At 45.4% G+C, this 15,014-nt stretch overlaps 1 protein-coding gene across 2 annotated transcripts in view; it reads right to left on the reverse strand.

The window, feature by feature from the left end:
- The window catches only part of JAG1 (jagged canonical Notch ligand 1), a 49,502-nt gene that overhangs the window by 7,378 nt on the left and 27,110 nt on the right, over positions 1 to 15,014 (reverse strand). For both annotated transcript variants that reach the window (XM_085612690.1, XM_085612691.1), the window contains 17 exons: positions 12,859 to 12,989; positions 12,492 to 12,611; positions 11,541 to 11,654; positions 11,225 to 11,338; positions 10,437 to 10,550; positions 9,963 to 10,009; positions 9,202 to 9,375; positions 8,660 to 8,810; positions 7,404 to 7,568; positions 6,745 to 6,858; positions 6,202 to 6,315; positions 5,978 to 6,091; positions 5,610 to 5,726; positions 2,780 to 2,807; positions 2,555 to 2,640; positions 1,077 to 1,190; positions 876 to 985 (listed from right to left, as the gene is read on the reverse strand). In XM_085612690.1, the coding sequence (XP_085468816.1) occupies positions 876 to 985; positions 1,077 to 1,190; positions 2,555 to 2,640; positions 2,780 to 2,807; positions 5,610 to 5,726; positions 5,978 to 6,091; positions 6,202 to 6,315; positions 6,745 to 6,858; positions 7,404 to 7,568; positions 8,660 to 8,810; positions 9,202 to 9,375; positions 9,963 to 10,009; positions 10,437 to 10,550; positions 11,225 to 11,338; positions 11,541 to 11,654; positions 12,492 to 12,611; positions 12,859 to 12,989 (1,927 nt within the window). The remainder of the gene's footprint in view (positions 1 to 875; positions 986 to 1,076; positions 1,191 to 2,554; positions 2,641 to 2,779; positions 2,808 to 5,609; positions 5,727 to 5,977; positions 6,092 to 6,201; positions 6,316 to 6,744; positions 6,859 to 7,403; positions 7,569 to 8,659; positions 8,811 to 9,201; positions 9,376 to 9,962; positions 10,010 to 10,436; positions 10,551 to 11,224; positions 11,339 to 11,540; positions 11,655 to 12,491; positions 12,612 to 12,858; positions 12,990 to 15,014) is intronic.

Genomic DNA, 15,014 nt, shown 5'->3' on the forward strand with positions numbered 1-15,014 from the left:
CTTTCTCTGCTGGTAGCAGCACGTTATCTCTCTGAAAAAGCAAGGGTGAAATCCTGAACGAAACATTCTCCCATGAAGACCAATATTTTGTACTGAAAATGTTTTTATGAGTTTGTTTGTTGAAGACTCGACCCTGGTCGGCCAATGGTAGCATCCTCAGAGTATAGCATCCTTCGTACCAGCAAGGTGCCAGCTTCAAATGGAGCGCAGAAGACTTTTAGTTCTTATGAGAAGCGCTACAAATATAAATAGGATATGCATGCTGTCTGAGGAACAGAGGGCTCAAGTAAACAACGGGACAGTTATTCGCAGTGAAATATGGAAATTCGGTAAACCCATGCTTTCGGTAGTTTTTGAAGGGGAAATAAAGAATGCCTGGCCATAAAATGTCTTAGTGAAGAAGTATTCATTCACTATACTTCAGGGTTACCTAGGATGGGAGCAAGAACACTCGAAGAAGCAAAAAGATTTCAAGAGCACAAAGAAAGACCAATTTTCTCATCCCTGTGGATGAAAGATTGATCAATGAATCCGCTTTGGAAGAGGACACCCTGTAGATGCCACCAGGATGCAGCAGTGGAATGAATATCTGACCCGGATCGGACTTTGGAATGGACAGCGAGCTCATGCTGTGTGGTGGTGGTACTAGCCATGCTACCAAGATGCTAGCAACATGAAAGCAGTAGCATTCCCTAAATGAAAGCAGAACACCATTAGATGGCACTGAAGTCTGTAGCCTCCTATCATTCTCAGAATATGATACCATCAGCATGCTCACTCCTGGGTACTGCGCCAGCGCTTTACAACTATGATAACATTTTCCACGGCAGTAATGCCTCCTGCTACTAAGCCAGGAGTGGGATAAGTGCACTCACCTTTGAGCAGGTAACTCTTCCATTCAAACACTGGCAGGTGTTACACTCGTCATCCCACTTGGCTCCGTCTGGCATCACTTGTCCATTTGTAATGCAAGGTCTTCCAGTCACTGAAAAAGGCAAACCATTTACTAACTAATTTCTATCAACTTTCGCAAGCATGAAGAAATTTTGCAACGGACAAGTGAACAATCAAAGTACCTTCTTGGCATCTTGGTCCACTGCGCCCTGGCGGGCAGTGGCAGCGATAGCTGTTGATTTCATCCACGCATGTAGCACCTAAAGCACAGGGTGAGGACTGGCACTCGTTGATATCTGCAGAGAGAAAAGCTTATTATCTCATCTATCCTCTTCGACCAATGAGGCAGTTACAATGAATTAGGAGGCCAGCAGTCTGGGATGTGTGGAAGGAGGCAGGGGTAATAATAAGCTGGTTATGGGTCGAAGGGGCTGTTCTTCACAAATACATTTAATTTAATTTAATGGGCGTGGCATAGGCCAATGAAATCTCAAAATAAGTGGATTGCTTAGCTGCTAAAAACGTCCTTACATTTTCCGAAACTTATACTGATACTAACCACACATGTATGCAGAGAGCAAATCTAGCTGGGAAGCAGTGGGCACTGTACACAGTTTTAGGGTAGACAAAGGAAGACGTGGTACACAGTAGAGAGGGACACTCTCTCCAAGGTCAGCCAATAGGACAAGCAGAGGCAGGAGGTTCCTAATGGCAGATTAAATATTCCTGGAAGGAATGTGTTTTAAAAGGCAAGAAGGACAGAATCTAGTCTGATATTCGATGGGGCGTTGCTACAGATCCACCAACGTTTTGAAAAACGTTGTCCTTTCTACAGGCTCATGATGACAGGAGTCACCCACAACTTCCTAATAACGGTCCGTGGAAGGACTATTTGATTCTGTGAAAAAGTTGCTTGGAATAGCATGGTCTAGGATCCATCTAGTTAACCATGCGCTTAATTGCACAAGCATTTAAAAAAATGACCCTTGGACAACGCAGCTTTTTTCTTTTTTTTTAACTTAAAACTAGAAATATCAGTTGTAAATCACGCAGAGGGCATGTGTGGAAAGAATTTTAAAACGTGAAAAAAATCAAGATGGGAGAGAAACCGGCTAAAAGTGATTGTAGGGTGTAGCTGCATGCCAAAGCGGGCGGTACTCTGGGGGCTAGAGGTTGGCGCAACATACACAAGAACCACCACAATATAAAGAAAAGCTTTGTGGGGAAAAGTGTAAAACTTTCTATTTCTACGTCAAAAAACTGAATTGCAAGGTACATCAAAATGCTAGGGTAAATTCAAAATGCGTGGTCCAAACTAAATTTAACAAAATAGACAAGAAAAAACCCCGCTACTAATCAAATTTAGAATGCCTTCTACCATAAACCTGTAATTTAAACGTGGGAGTACATATTATAAAATAATTAATTACTCCAGCTGTAAAACAATGTATAATTTGAAAAATCGTAGGTTATATTAGACATTTCTGAAGTGTGCGCAATTATCACTAATGGATCTCGGGCAGTAGTAGCACGCTTCAGAATTCAATCTACGAGCCCACTGACTGAAAGGAGAGACGGTGTATGTGGCGGACCGTGTTCAAGGATAGGGTCTGGCCAACCGCAAGGTTTAGGAAGGGCCGATTCTTGCAGCAGTACTCACTAATTCTGCAGTCGGGTCCAGCAAAGCCTGCAGCACATTCGCATCTGTACCAGTTGTCGCCGTCCACGCAGGTTCCACTATTATAACTAAATTAGCAAGACACAGAAAGAGGCGGTTACTATTTGAACAACTAAAACAGCTTTTAGCAGAAACTCAATAAGCAGGAAACAATGTCCATAGAGCACAGCATTTTCCCAAAGAAAGAAATGCAGACACGTTACTTACCAAGGATGAGGACTGCAGTCATTGGTATCTGAAAGAGTAAGCGAAGAACAATTTTAAAATCTTACAGTAGCAAGGAGTTGCACAAGGATCTACACAGTACTGTACTAAATTAGTGCATTGCCACCTAAACATTTCCTATCCAAGATTCCCCGTCTGGGGACATTGAATATTGGGCAAGCGAATCTATGAAGGAGTCAATGGTGGAGAAACACGGATCTGCTCAGACAGGATTGCCTGGTAATTCTGGTCTGGTGGTCTCCCTGCACTGCCTAACACACCAAACCCTACTCGTTCTTTGGCATCACAACTCGTACTTTGATACTTTCTTTACTTCCTGAGGTTTTTTTGTTATTATTACAGCCTTCCCCACCTCGCTGGAAGAGTAAAGGGAAAGAGCACACGTATCCCTTGATGGGCTCTGAACCAGTATTTTAGTGTTCACAGAAGAAACATTTTAAAAACTTGTTTACCACAAAACATGATTGGATTTTGAGTAATGTTAAAAGTATGTAAAAAACAAATCGCCCAAATACAGTGAAGGAAAATAAAAAGAAGGAAAATATAAAAAGGAGCAGTCAATCAGACAGACGCCTGCCATGTCAGTCAGGGAAAGCTGGAAATACTCATCGGAGTATCTTCTGACACTTGTCCGTTCCTGCTGCTTTGCAGGGATGCTCAGAGCAGGCAGGTGAACTTCTGTGAAGCAGAAGTTCAGCCCGACCGACCTGTGCTGCTAACAGCCCTGGGAAGGTGGGAATGCGTATTTGACTGATGGGGGAATTTGAGATCAATGACAGATGGAGAGAAGCAGTGGAACAGAAATTGAGGCCAGGAAATGGAAGAGGAAGGGAACAAGTACAAGATAAGCATCCCTTGTGCTTCGATAACAAGAGCAGTACTGGGAGCAGTTGTGCAAGCTTCCTTAGAGACCACTGGTACAGCTTGCGCCGATTGTTCAAGCACCCCCCAGAAGAAAATTACACAGCACAAGCAGCAGTGCAAGCTTCTTTTACACAAAGAGAGCTGATCGCTTTCTGCGAGGTCACTGTGGTCATTTCATAATTTCTATTTATGACGTCACGCATGCCAAATATATGGGCTTTGCTTCATTTTTTTTTTATGGCGGTGTATTGGAACATTAGGAGTCAAACACTGCAACCTGGGCTTCCATGATAAAGTTGACTAAATATGCTCATCTGCATCTAATCTCTGGCGGACTCCCTCACTTCCTAAATATTCCTACGCCTTCAAGGTTGCGCACTAAAACAGCTTTCCTCAACTTCGAGAAACGTCCCCGTTTGGACGGACCACTGTTGAAAAATGGATGTCACTTACCCCTACTTAATGACTTGCGCTACTTTCAATAAAGCAGAATACCTCACACTGACAAAGTTATCAGTGCAGTTGCTGTACAGTGTGTACCACTTGCCTGACCCTATGTAGAGAGCCCAGACCGTTTCCTATTCCAAGCTTTAATTCCAGCTGAAAAACAGCAGTGGACATCTGGCAATGAGAAGTGCCCCCCAGCACTCCGCTATCCTTTGCCTCTCAAGGGTCTACGCCTAGTGGACGGCTCCTCCACTAAGGCGGAGGAGCATCACCCTACTACTGAAAAGGAAATATAAAATGATAACATTGTTATTATCATTTATTTTCCCTATTGCAGTCAGTAGCTGGGCGGGGCGGGGCTGGCCAGAGCAGGGGAGGAGTGCTGTGCACTCCCTAAGTGCGCATGAACTGTTTGGCTGGAATTCTTGGGCCGGCCAACAGCTCATGGGCACTTTGCATGTTCCCATCAGGCTGCATTACACAGCCTGGTCAGGAACATGCACAGGCTCCCTGTTCCAGTCTGAGCGCCGATCCACAGCCCTCAGACCAATCACAACGCTGCATTGCACTGCACTGCAGGCGAGCCTGTCTGCCCGAGTGCTTCCTGTTGCCGGCGGGGATAGGAAGATGAAGAAAACTAGGAAGGAGGAGAGGTGGCCGCCGGTCGTTAAGGGAGAGTGCCTTTTTTAAAATGTAATTCTCACTCTCCCTCACCCCACCACCCCTGTCCGGTAGCAGTCGCTGATGTCCAAGCCCCCCAATTTTTTCCTGCTGACATCATACTGTCGACATCTCTGTTGTTGACACCCTAGTTCGAAATCTCCCCCCACAATATGTCCAGTTTCAGCTGCTAAATCAAGCAAGGCTAGTGTGATCCTTAATTTAAGTTCCTTTGGGCCCGATTTAGATTTTGGCGGACATGTTATTCCGTTACAACGGTAACGGATATCCCATTCACCAAAATATAAATCCCATAGGATATAACGGGATTTATATTTCGGCGGACAGGATATCCATCAACAATGTGACAGAGTACCCAGTCCGCCAAAATCTAAATCAGGCCCTTAATCTTCAGTAGCCAGTTACATGCAGCAGCGCCAGCACATACGAAAGGTATGAACATCTTTCAAAATCAACCAAAAGGGCTCTATGGTCCAACTTCAAAGCAACAAATACACCCCCTGGGGAGAGAGCCTTGAAAAGATGCTTCAGGAAGAAACTAAGTGGAAGCAGAGGTTGATTTGAGGAAAAAAGATACAGGGAGCAGCAAGCAACATCTGTCTGCACTTATCACATCTGCACCTTTCTCATGCCCAGACCATCACTGTAGCAAATAAAGTTATTAAAACCCAATATTCAGGTAAAGCAGCAGGCTACATCAAACAGTTCCGCCTTCTGGTTTTAATTTGACATCTCCGGCAGATTGCGGACAAGCCAGTAATATTTCCATCAGGCAACGTATAATGCCCCAGTAAAGTGAAAGAAGCAGCGTGATACGTACTCTGTGTGCACGTTGATCCTTCCCAGCCTTCTTTACAAACGCAAGTGAAGGTGTCGCCGCTGACTACACAGGTGCCGCCATTATGACAGGGATTTGGCAAACAGCTACTGTTTCTTGCTGTAGAAAGCAGAGAAACTTAAAGTTAGTCCACGCCACTCAGAAATGCAGTGATGGGAGATCACAAGTGTGAAACCCAGCTGGCAAACTCATTCTTCCATCTTTCCAAAGGTCGGTAAATTATAAGTTAGGTAATAGAAATATCTGCTTTTTACTATAGTTAGAACTGATGGGCGTGTTTTATGAAGTTTTATATAACAGGTGTGTCCAACAATGAATTTTAACCTCGCCGACAAGAGATGCCCACGTACCAATATTGCAGGTGGCTCCTTCCCATCCTCCCGAACACATGCACTTGAACACATCCCCTTCATCATAACAAGTCCCTCCGTTGTTACAGGTGGCTTCATCGCACTGGCTGTCGCCTGCAGGGAGAGAAGCACATTCCTTGGTGATATGTTCTATAAAATTAAACATCTGTCGCGTTTACAAACACTGGACTGGATTGGCTATTTCAATTTATAAGAATACTTACGGGAGTTGCAGATTTTTCCTTTCCACCCATTCTTGCATTCGCAGAAGAATTCGTTGACCAAGTCTCGGCACGTTCCTCTATTCTGGCAAGGGTTTTTACTACAGTCATTGATGTCTTAAGTAGAAAAAAAAAAAAATTGTAGAGGAGAAATCAAATTAAAATAGAATATTTTTCGATGGCAATCAATTTCCTTATTTTCTCCCACCCATGGAAGAAAACACCTAGTTAAAAATGTTAGAATACAAAGCATCCCTACTTACCATAAAATTATTTCACCCAGGATTGACATATCAATTGGTATAGTTGTTTGAAAATCCACTTTGAAAAGGTTTGTTTCCATGGTGAACTTCCTCCAATACCCCCACCCAAAGCTGACAGGCACCAAAACGTGCATCTACAGAGATGAATTCAGGCAAACTCTTGCTTCAATGTAGCAAGTCGAGCAAACAACTTTCTCTGTGGTCTACAAACCTGTCAGTCTAAAAGAAAGCTATCCAAGCCCAACCCTCAGCCCTGAAGCGGAATGCCTCGCGGGTTACTCACCGGTCTCACAGAACGTTCCTTCCCATCCGCCACTGCAAATGCACTCGTAGGAGTTTATACCATCAATGCATGTCCCGCCATTCACACACGGGTTGCTTTCGCAGTCATTGATATCTGCAACAAAAGGCGGGGGAACACGATTCAGTTTAAGCAATGGTACAGGGGCTACATGGCTAATCAGAGGAGTCACCACACTTGAAAGAGTAAGACAGAAGGACACGTATTCCCCTCATAAATTTAAAGAAACTTCAGATACAACATACTAATATTATTAGCTTTACATGCAAAGCGACTAGCCATGTGCATACACAGTGATATCAACTGAAGTACGCTCACCAATTTCAAAACCCAAACATTGATACGCACATGATGCTGACTGTGGCCCACACACCACCTTCGTTAACAAAGCAACAGTATTCCCTTCACCCACTGGAGGCTGAAAATACTAAGAACCAGTAGGCCCTGTTTGAAAATGGCTAGACCGCTGCCTGCAGTATTTGCAAGGGGACGCACTCTCAACCCAGACTTCCTTTTCTAGGAATCTACAATACAGTCAACTTGTGAGCGGAGTGCTGATTTCGGGAAAACCACTCTCAGGAGCTAGGCACAGACAGTACTACACACAGATCATACCAGCAGCAAACATTGAGATATCTTACTTTCATGACAGTAGCTGCCGGTGAAGCCCTGGTTACATTCACATGTAAATTTGCCTCCGGGCTGACTCTTGCACTTCCCATTGGGTCCACAGGCACTTGTAGAAAGGTAACGGACGCCTTCCGGAGTGTTATTGGAAGCCATTGCAACCGTACAGCTATCAATTACTGTAGTTAATACAAGAAAAAAGTCTGTACAGTCTTCTAAATATGCAGCTCGTGGAAAAACAGAAACAACAGTTTTTAGCAATTGTGTAGGCATTAAGTCTATAGCGCATAAAGCAAATGGCAGTGAAAGAAGCCCACTGTTGTGAACCAGGAATATGTGGACCCCGCGTTCCTAGACGGGTATATGTACTGTGTGCAGGTGTTCGGTGAGAGGTATGCAATATGCATTATACTGTACAGAGCGAGTTTAAACCCTGTGTTGGTGGAGACTTTACAGGGATATACTATATTAAAAGGAATAAAAACTGTACATTTATAACAAAAAAGAAACCATTCCCTACTCAAAACAGCAGACCTACAAATGACAATAGTTTCTCATATTTGAAGTACCATGTTGATTTGTGTGTTAGGAGAGACATGCAAGAGGCCTTCAAATTCCTAAATAGAAGAAACGGGCACAAGGGCAGCGGATGAATAGACAACTAGAAATGGAGACTGGGGTGTGGGCGAAGAAACCCCAGGACCAACATTAGAACATTTTTTTTCTGCAGACCAGGTACTTACCACCACCTTTAGACAAAAACCGTACATTAATAAAAACAAATGGAAAGAATGGGCAAAATAAGCATGGAAACTGCTGGCACCCGTCCCTCAAGAATGCTGTTAACAGGCAGGCTTTGTCCTCTATCAAACTACTGTTCTTGCCAAACTGGTTTATACACATGGCTGCTACCCTGAGCGCCTTCAGCTGGTCTTTTTAGACAGCGCACTCTGCATGCCGAGAATGGCCCGCCTGTACATACAATGGCAAAAGCAAAGCTACATGTTTCACAAGTCAGAGTGTGCTGGCCTAATCAGAACTGAAGGCACTTATGACATGAGAGGACCCTAGAAGGTGGAGGAGGAGGTAGAAAACTGTATGTTGCAGAAATTAAACTAATGGACAAACTGCCAGGTTGCTAAAATGTAGCGCTTAATGACGGTTTTACATTTCTCATAATATCGAGCCATTTTTTCAGAACTTCACATAATTCAGCAAAAGTAGAAGAAAGGATTTTCGCACACCACCACATATAAACCAAGCCATGTACCTTCACAAGGAGTAGTGCGGCAGTGATCTTTCAAGTGTGAGCAATTCTTCCCCTCGTAATCTTCATGGCAGGTGCAGAAGTAATCAGTGGCACGGTTAAAGCACTGGGCACCGTTCTGGCAAGGGTTGGGCTCACAATAATCTATGTCCAACTGTAAATGCAAAAGAGGAGAAAAAACACACGGCAAAGTTAAACAGAGTGTATTATTGTGCTTTTTACTGCTACAGGCAGAGGACACTGGAATCTGGCCTTTTATCTGGCAGCCCCATTAACTGCACATAATGTGCCCTACACTTGCCACAATCGCAGCTCAGAAAAGAAGAGACAACAGCAGAAGCTACCTTACAAATATGAACAGTCAAACAAAAAAATATTTGTGATAGCCAACCTTTGTTGGCTAGTCAGCTATAGGAAACTGGACTTTATAGAAGCCCTCACTTTGCGGGGTGTATTCGGTGCACAAATTTTTAGGGGGAGAGAATAAAAGAAAATGCTAGAAGAAACCCCTGGCTATGCGGGGCTTGCCTTTCACCAATGCTCACCTGACAGAGGTTTCCCGAGAAACCAGCAGGACACAGGCACTGGAATCCATTGATTTCATCCTTGCAGTCACCCCCATTCAAGCAGGGGCTGCTCGCACATTCATTGAGGTCTTTCTCACAGTCGTCGCCTGCATAGCCGTCTGGGCAGTCACAGCGATAACCATTAACAAGATCCTGAAGGGAGGAAGGGTAACACATCAGAAAAAAGCCACAGCATTAGTCCAACCTTCATCGCCCCGAACATTCCTGGTGTTGCAGTGGATTGTATTCTTTTAACATTTCCTGGCTCGACGCAGAGCGATAAAACGAAACACGTGCCAAGTGTTTTTCGCTGTCAATCTGCACAACACCCTTTAAATTTACTGGATACAAGAAATCCTGCGTCCAAAGTCAAGGCCACAGGCTTGAGGACTGAGCCAAGGCGGGGTCTTGCCCCATTATGGTCAGATTGCTTAAGAGGGGAGCTCCTCACCCCAAAGACTCCTACAATCCACTCACTATATTTAAGTGAGGGAATGGGGTGCTGGGACAGGGAAGAAGCCTTCAATAGGTAGGGCGCTGCATAAGCTCAAACTATATAGCACAGATTAGTGTGCAGAAAGCAGGACTTAAAACTGGTGCCAAAGGATGGGAAGAACGGTTATACTGGTTGTGAATTACTAAGGGGCACGCAAAGCCTGTACTATATGGAATAATTAAACTACTACAATATACAAAGAGATGAAGGGGAAAAAAAAAGAGGGTAAGGCCCAACAACTTACCCTGCAGGTTCCTCCATTCTTGCACTGACCTTCGCAGTCGTTAATATCTGCACCAAAAAACATTGCACTTGTTAGCATACCTGCTACAGAGAACGTCAACGTACATTCCAGATGCAGACAAACAATGCAAACGTCTGTACGGTTCTCGCGAGATAAAGCTTTTTGTCATATTTCCTGCATGCTTTCCTCCAGATAAGGTGATTAGAATGGGTGGGAACCCCAGGCCATTCTTCCAGTAGGCTCCACGCAACTTCACATCATTGTTTCGCTTATGTTATCGGAATATGGCAACGCTACGGACTAATGAGTCTGATAAAATTGTATATTTTCATTCCAGACCGACTACTCCCTTTCTAAAAACACCAGCCGCTGAGATTTCCCCTTCTGCACCGGAGACTCCGTTTAACTCAAAAATAGCCTGTCAAGGGCCTGGGACACAACATAGAAGCGGGGAGAGGGGCACAACATGCTTACCTGTATCACAGTTCTGGCCGGTCCAGCCAGCCATGCAGTCACAATAGTAGCTGCCAATGAGGTTCCTGCAGGAGTTGGCATTCACGCAAGGTTTCCCTTCACATTCATTTGCATCTACAAGGAGAGAAGCACAGAACAATATTCAGGACCACAGGACAGGGAAGCCAAGTAGGAAACATCACTACTTTTTTAAGTCCCCTAGGACACAGGCAATGGTTTAGGTTTAAAAAACAAAAGCAAAAAACATAGGCATACATGCAAATGTGTGAAATCTCCCTGCTTTGCTGATTGCATGGCTGGCGCGTGCGCAGGGTGGCGCATCACACGCATGCGCAGCAGAGATGCCTAACCACTAACTGGGAATAAGTGAGCCATTCGGCGAGGGCACCGCTCCCGGGGCGGTCAGCTGGAGTGGAGAATGCAAGGGCCCATCCGTCATGAGATCAGACATCTCAAGTCCAGCTGTGAGCTCCTTGGTCTGGAGGAGTGGACACGGCTGAAGAGATACAGTCACTTTCCCACAGGGCCCGGCCGAGGGGAACGCAGGCTTACGCCAAGACTGATGGGTCGTTATCTCTGCCCGGAGTTCTGTTACTTTCTATAATCTGCAGCGTCCGAGGAAGCGTCTCGAGCTGCCCCGCAGGGATGCGCCAACCAGGAAATGTACTGAACACAATGACACCGTCATGTGCATGCCCTAACGCTCATCCAGCTGGCAAGGGCGACTATTCACCAGCGAGGAAAGCAGTGCGTGCGTCATGTGCCAAAGCAAACACACGTGCATTTACCTATCTGACATGTTTTGCCAGTCCACTGATGTGGGCATATGCATTTAAATCCATCAACAAGATCTTGGCAAGTTCCGCCATGGCCGCAGGGGTTTGGAGCGCAGTCGTCAACGTCTGCAAACAAAACAAAAATGTAAATACATAATAGTTAATGTTGTGCACCAGAAGTAAGGAAACAGCAAGGCCGCAGTCACAAGGGGAACATTTGGAGGGACGGGAGAAATAGTTCACCTCACAGGCATGCAAGAGTCAAAGATAGTTTTGCTTCCCCAGTGAGCTGGGACTTTTAACAATGCGTTTACAGAAATGTACTTACTGACAGTGCAAGTTGGGCCAGACCAACCAGGGGCGCACTTGCATTCATAGCCCGTCGAGGTTTCCGAGCAGCTGCCGCTATTGGAGCACGGGTCCGACAGGCACGCATGCTCCGCTGTTTAAAAAAAAACACACACAGAAAGAGAGAAAGTGGCACGATTAAAACAAGAGGACACATTACAAACAAGAACATGTTTTCAAAGTCGACTCTGCGGTTTACTTCGAGCAATCGGAGGTGTCACTAACAAAAATAAATCATTTGATACCCTCTCTAGTATGGCCAACTTCGAAGAAAAAAGCGAGCCGATCACGCCACTGGGAAACTGAACAGTAAAGCAACCAGCAAGGCACACATAACATACCAGCAATACACACAAACTCAGAGCGGGGAAACAATAGAAGGGCGGGACAGAAGCGCGATAGATACACGCTTTACTTCCCCACTGATCAACGCTCGATGGTGGGGTTGGCTGGAAGGTTTTCCCAATGCTGCTTGGAGCCTACAAACGCCATCCTTCTAAAAGTGGCCATGACACCCATCAGTCACCGCCTGCCACTTTCACCTGCAGCTGGTGATACAGGCAGGAAATGATTGTTCACGCTAGGCCACACTGATCACCATGGCATGACTTCTATCTGCTGGAAATCTCGCGGATTACGACACTCCCCCCACCAGACACAGACCAGACACTCATTAATCTCCCAAAGGCTGCCCCCCCCCCCCCCCCCCGGAACATAAACATGCCCAGAAAACAATTAGAAGCATTTAGAGGCGTTAAACGTTAGCACAACGCCTCATCTCATTAAAATGTGGGTTTCTCTCACATTGAGGCAGAAAACGGCATTACGTTGTCTATTTTGGGACACGGCAGTGCCTTGCTCTTATGCTGGAAAGGGGTTGGGTGCAGATTTCAAGCTGAACCGCAATTAGTATCGGTTTCAAAGCACTTACCAATTTCACAGATAAGTCCAGAGTACCCCTCGGGGCAGGAGCACTGATACTTGTCGGGCCCGGTGTTGCTGCAAGTTCCTCCATTTAGACACGGCTGGTGTGTTCCACAGTAATTAAGATCTGTCGAAAGAAGTTAATGCTTTGTCAAACTCCTATATTCGAAGAAGAACCTCAATGAACACGGAAGTGTAGATGTTGGGACTGGAAATATGCACCGTACAGCTAATGGTGCCCAATGACACACACACACGTGCGGTATGCACGTACATACACCACAAAGTATACAAACAGCACCTACACACAGGGATAGTAGAGACAGACTCCTACAATTCTAATCTGACGGATAGGACCACGAAGAACGGCTCACCTTTGTCACACAACTGGCCACCCCAGTTAGTTTCACAGAGGCACTGCCAGGGTTCAACACAAATGCCATGGACACATCCTGGGTGCGAGATGCATTTATCACAGTACTGGCCCTGCCACCCATATTGGCACCTGTGAACACAAGCACAAATTTTGTAAACAAAATTATTTAAAAACATTTTTTTTTAAGAAGGTTTGTTGGCGAATAAGGCCACATTTTGAAATACACGGAATTGGATTATTCTCAAAGTGAGGGTACAGCAGCCTGCTTAGGTCTCAGATCCAACCCACTGATTATAACCACTAACCTAGGACAGGCTCCTGCGAGCCCCAAAACCCAAGAGTAATACACTTAAAACCCCACAGAAAGAACTCCGAATAAATGCTTTTTTTTACTCTGAAAGGCAACCCCAAAATACTTTCTAATGAGACAAAATGCAGAAGTATGCATTAAAACGTTCTAGGTTGGCAAGGACTACAGATCTGTAAGTGGAAACCAAATTGCACCGCCACATAAAATATATGACTCTTAACTGAAGATCCACGAGTAAAGCTAGGCCAAGCAAAAAGTTTGGTACCATGGCCCAAACACACCTATTCTAGCTAACAGTTGAAGTGTGTGCAGTCACACTGATCCACAACTCTACGTTCCGTCTCAACAAACAATTTGTCTGACCTGCACACTGAAGATGCCCCTCGCAGCCAAAAGAGACCCTAAATAACCCTAGATTATACACATCACCCAAGGTTAGATACTTCCTTTTAATATATGAATTGAACAGTTTTCCTCAAACAGTATTCACAACTTGGGTGATCTCTCTTGGTATGGAAAGGTTCAGCGCAAAGAAGGCGTTCCAGGCTAGAGCGGGATAGCCAGGACCTCTGTTTGCGACTGGGATTGGGAAGAAGACCTGTCAGAAGGTTTGGGGGGGCCCGGGCCTCTAAAGTCATGCTGGGATCCTCTTTGGTGCAATAGGACCTCTTTAAAAAAAAAAAAAGACTATGACCTTGGACATAGTTTGAGGGATCACCAGAAAATGCATCTAGAGAAGGCTGGTGGTGCCCACCTGATCATGATATGCAAAACAAAAATTAAAAAAAATACATTTAACAGTGGCAGCGCGGGGCCCTCCAGAGTGATGAGCCTGGGGCAAACAGCCTCAGTTCCTCCCACCTTCTGATGCCCCCAATGGAAACAGCACTTGCACGAGCAAATTGTATTACATGTAAATATCCATTCTCTACCGATGCCCCCAATGGAAACAGCACTTGCACGAGCAAAGTGTATTAAATGTAAAGATCCTTTTAGTCATACAGCACTTATTTATGCCATGTAAACTTTTGCAAAGCATGCACACCAAAGTACTGAAGCACATTTGCACATAATCTATTCACGTGGTGGATCGAGGACAAACACGTCGGTATCCTGATCAGCAGTCAACAAGTAGGCGCTTAACCACGTCTCCACCCTTCGTCTGCAGTGCAGCATGGCTGTGTTGTTCATCAAAAGAATGGAGTCAGCAATCTTACATTTGAAACACCTCTTAATCTTTGGTGCAATGGCCATTTTATTTTTCAGCATCCTGGCTCAAAAAAGCCAGCCAATTGGCGTGCCCCTGTATAGGTCTCCTCAAACTCTGGCATGGCAGCAGACCGAGAGGTGCCTAGGAATATACGTCAGTGACAGACCGCTAGGCCACACCTCCTCTCCCCTCCCACGCAGTCTCACGCGCCGCAGATGAGCCCCGTGCACGGGAGTCTGCGAAGCGTCGCGGTTTCAAAAGCTTCACCCAGACCGACCGGCTAATCCCCGTCATGAGAAAACATACAGGGCTCCAAGGCCTGATCGTCCTCTGCCGGAGGTGAGCTTCACCCCGCCTTCCGCTCCCCCGGGAGAAAAAAAATCGCTTCCTCATTACAAAGTGGGGGCGGGGTATTGTCATCTCCTAGAGACATTTCCACAAGTTTTTTTCTCCCTTTTTTTTTTTTTTTACACACATTCATTGTGCTTGGGGGTTCTTTCTCCCCCGCTACACTGTGTTCTTTGGTGGGATGGGGGAGGGGGTGTTCTGTAACCTCCGATTTCACAAATGCATATGAAAAGACTAAACGGGACTTCGGGATCATGAATGTGCTCTGCTAGGAGCCATCAACGCC

The sequence above is a fragment of the Triturus cristatus genome, chromosome 6 (genome assembly GCF_964204655.1).
Source record: "Triturus cristatus chromosome 6, aTriCri1.1, whole genome shotgun sequence".
Taxonomy (NCBI): domain Eukaryota; kingdom Metazoa; phylum Chordata; class Amphibia; order Caudata; family Salamandridae; genus Triturus; species Triturus cristatus.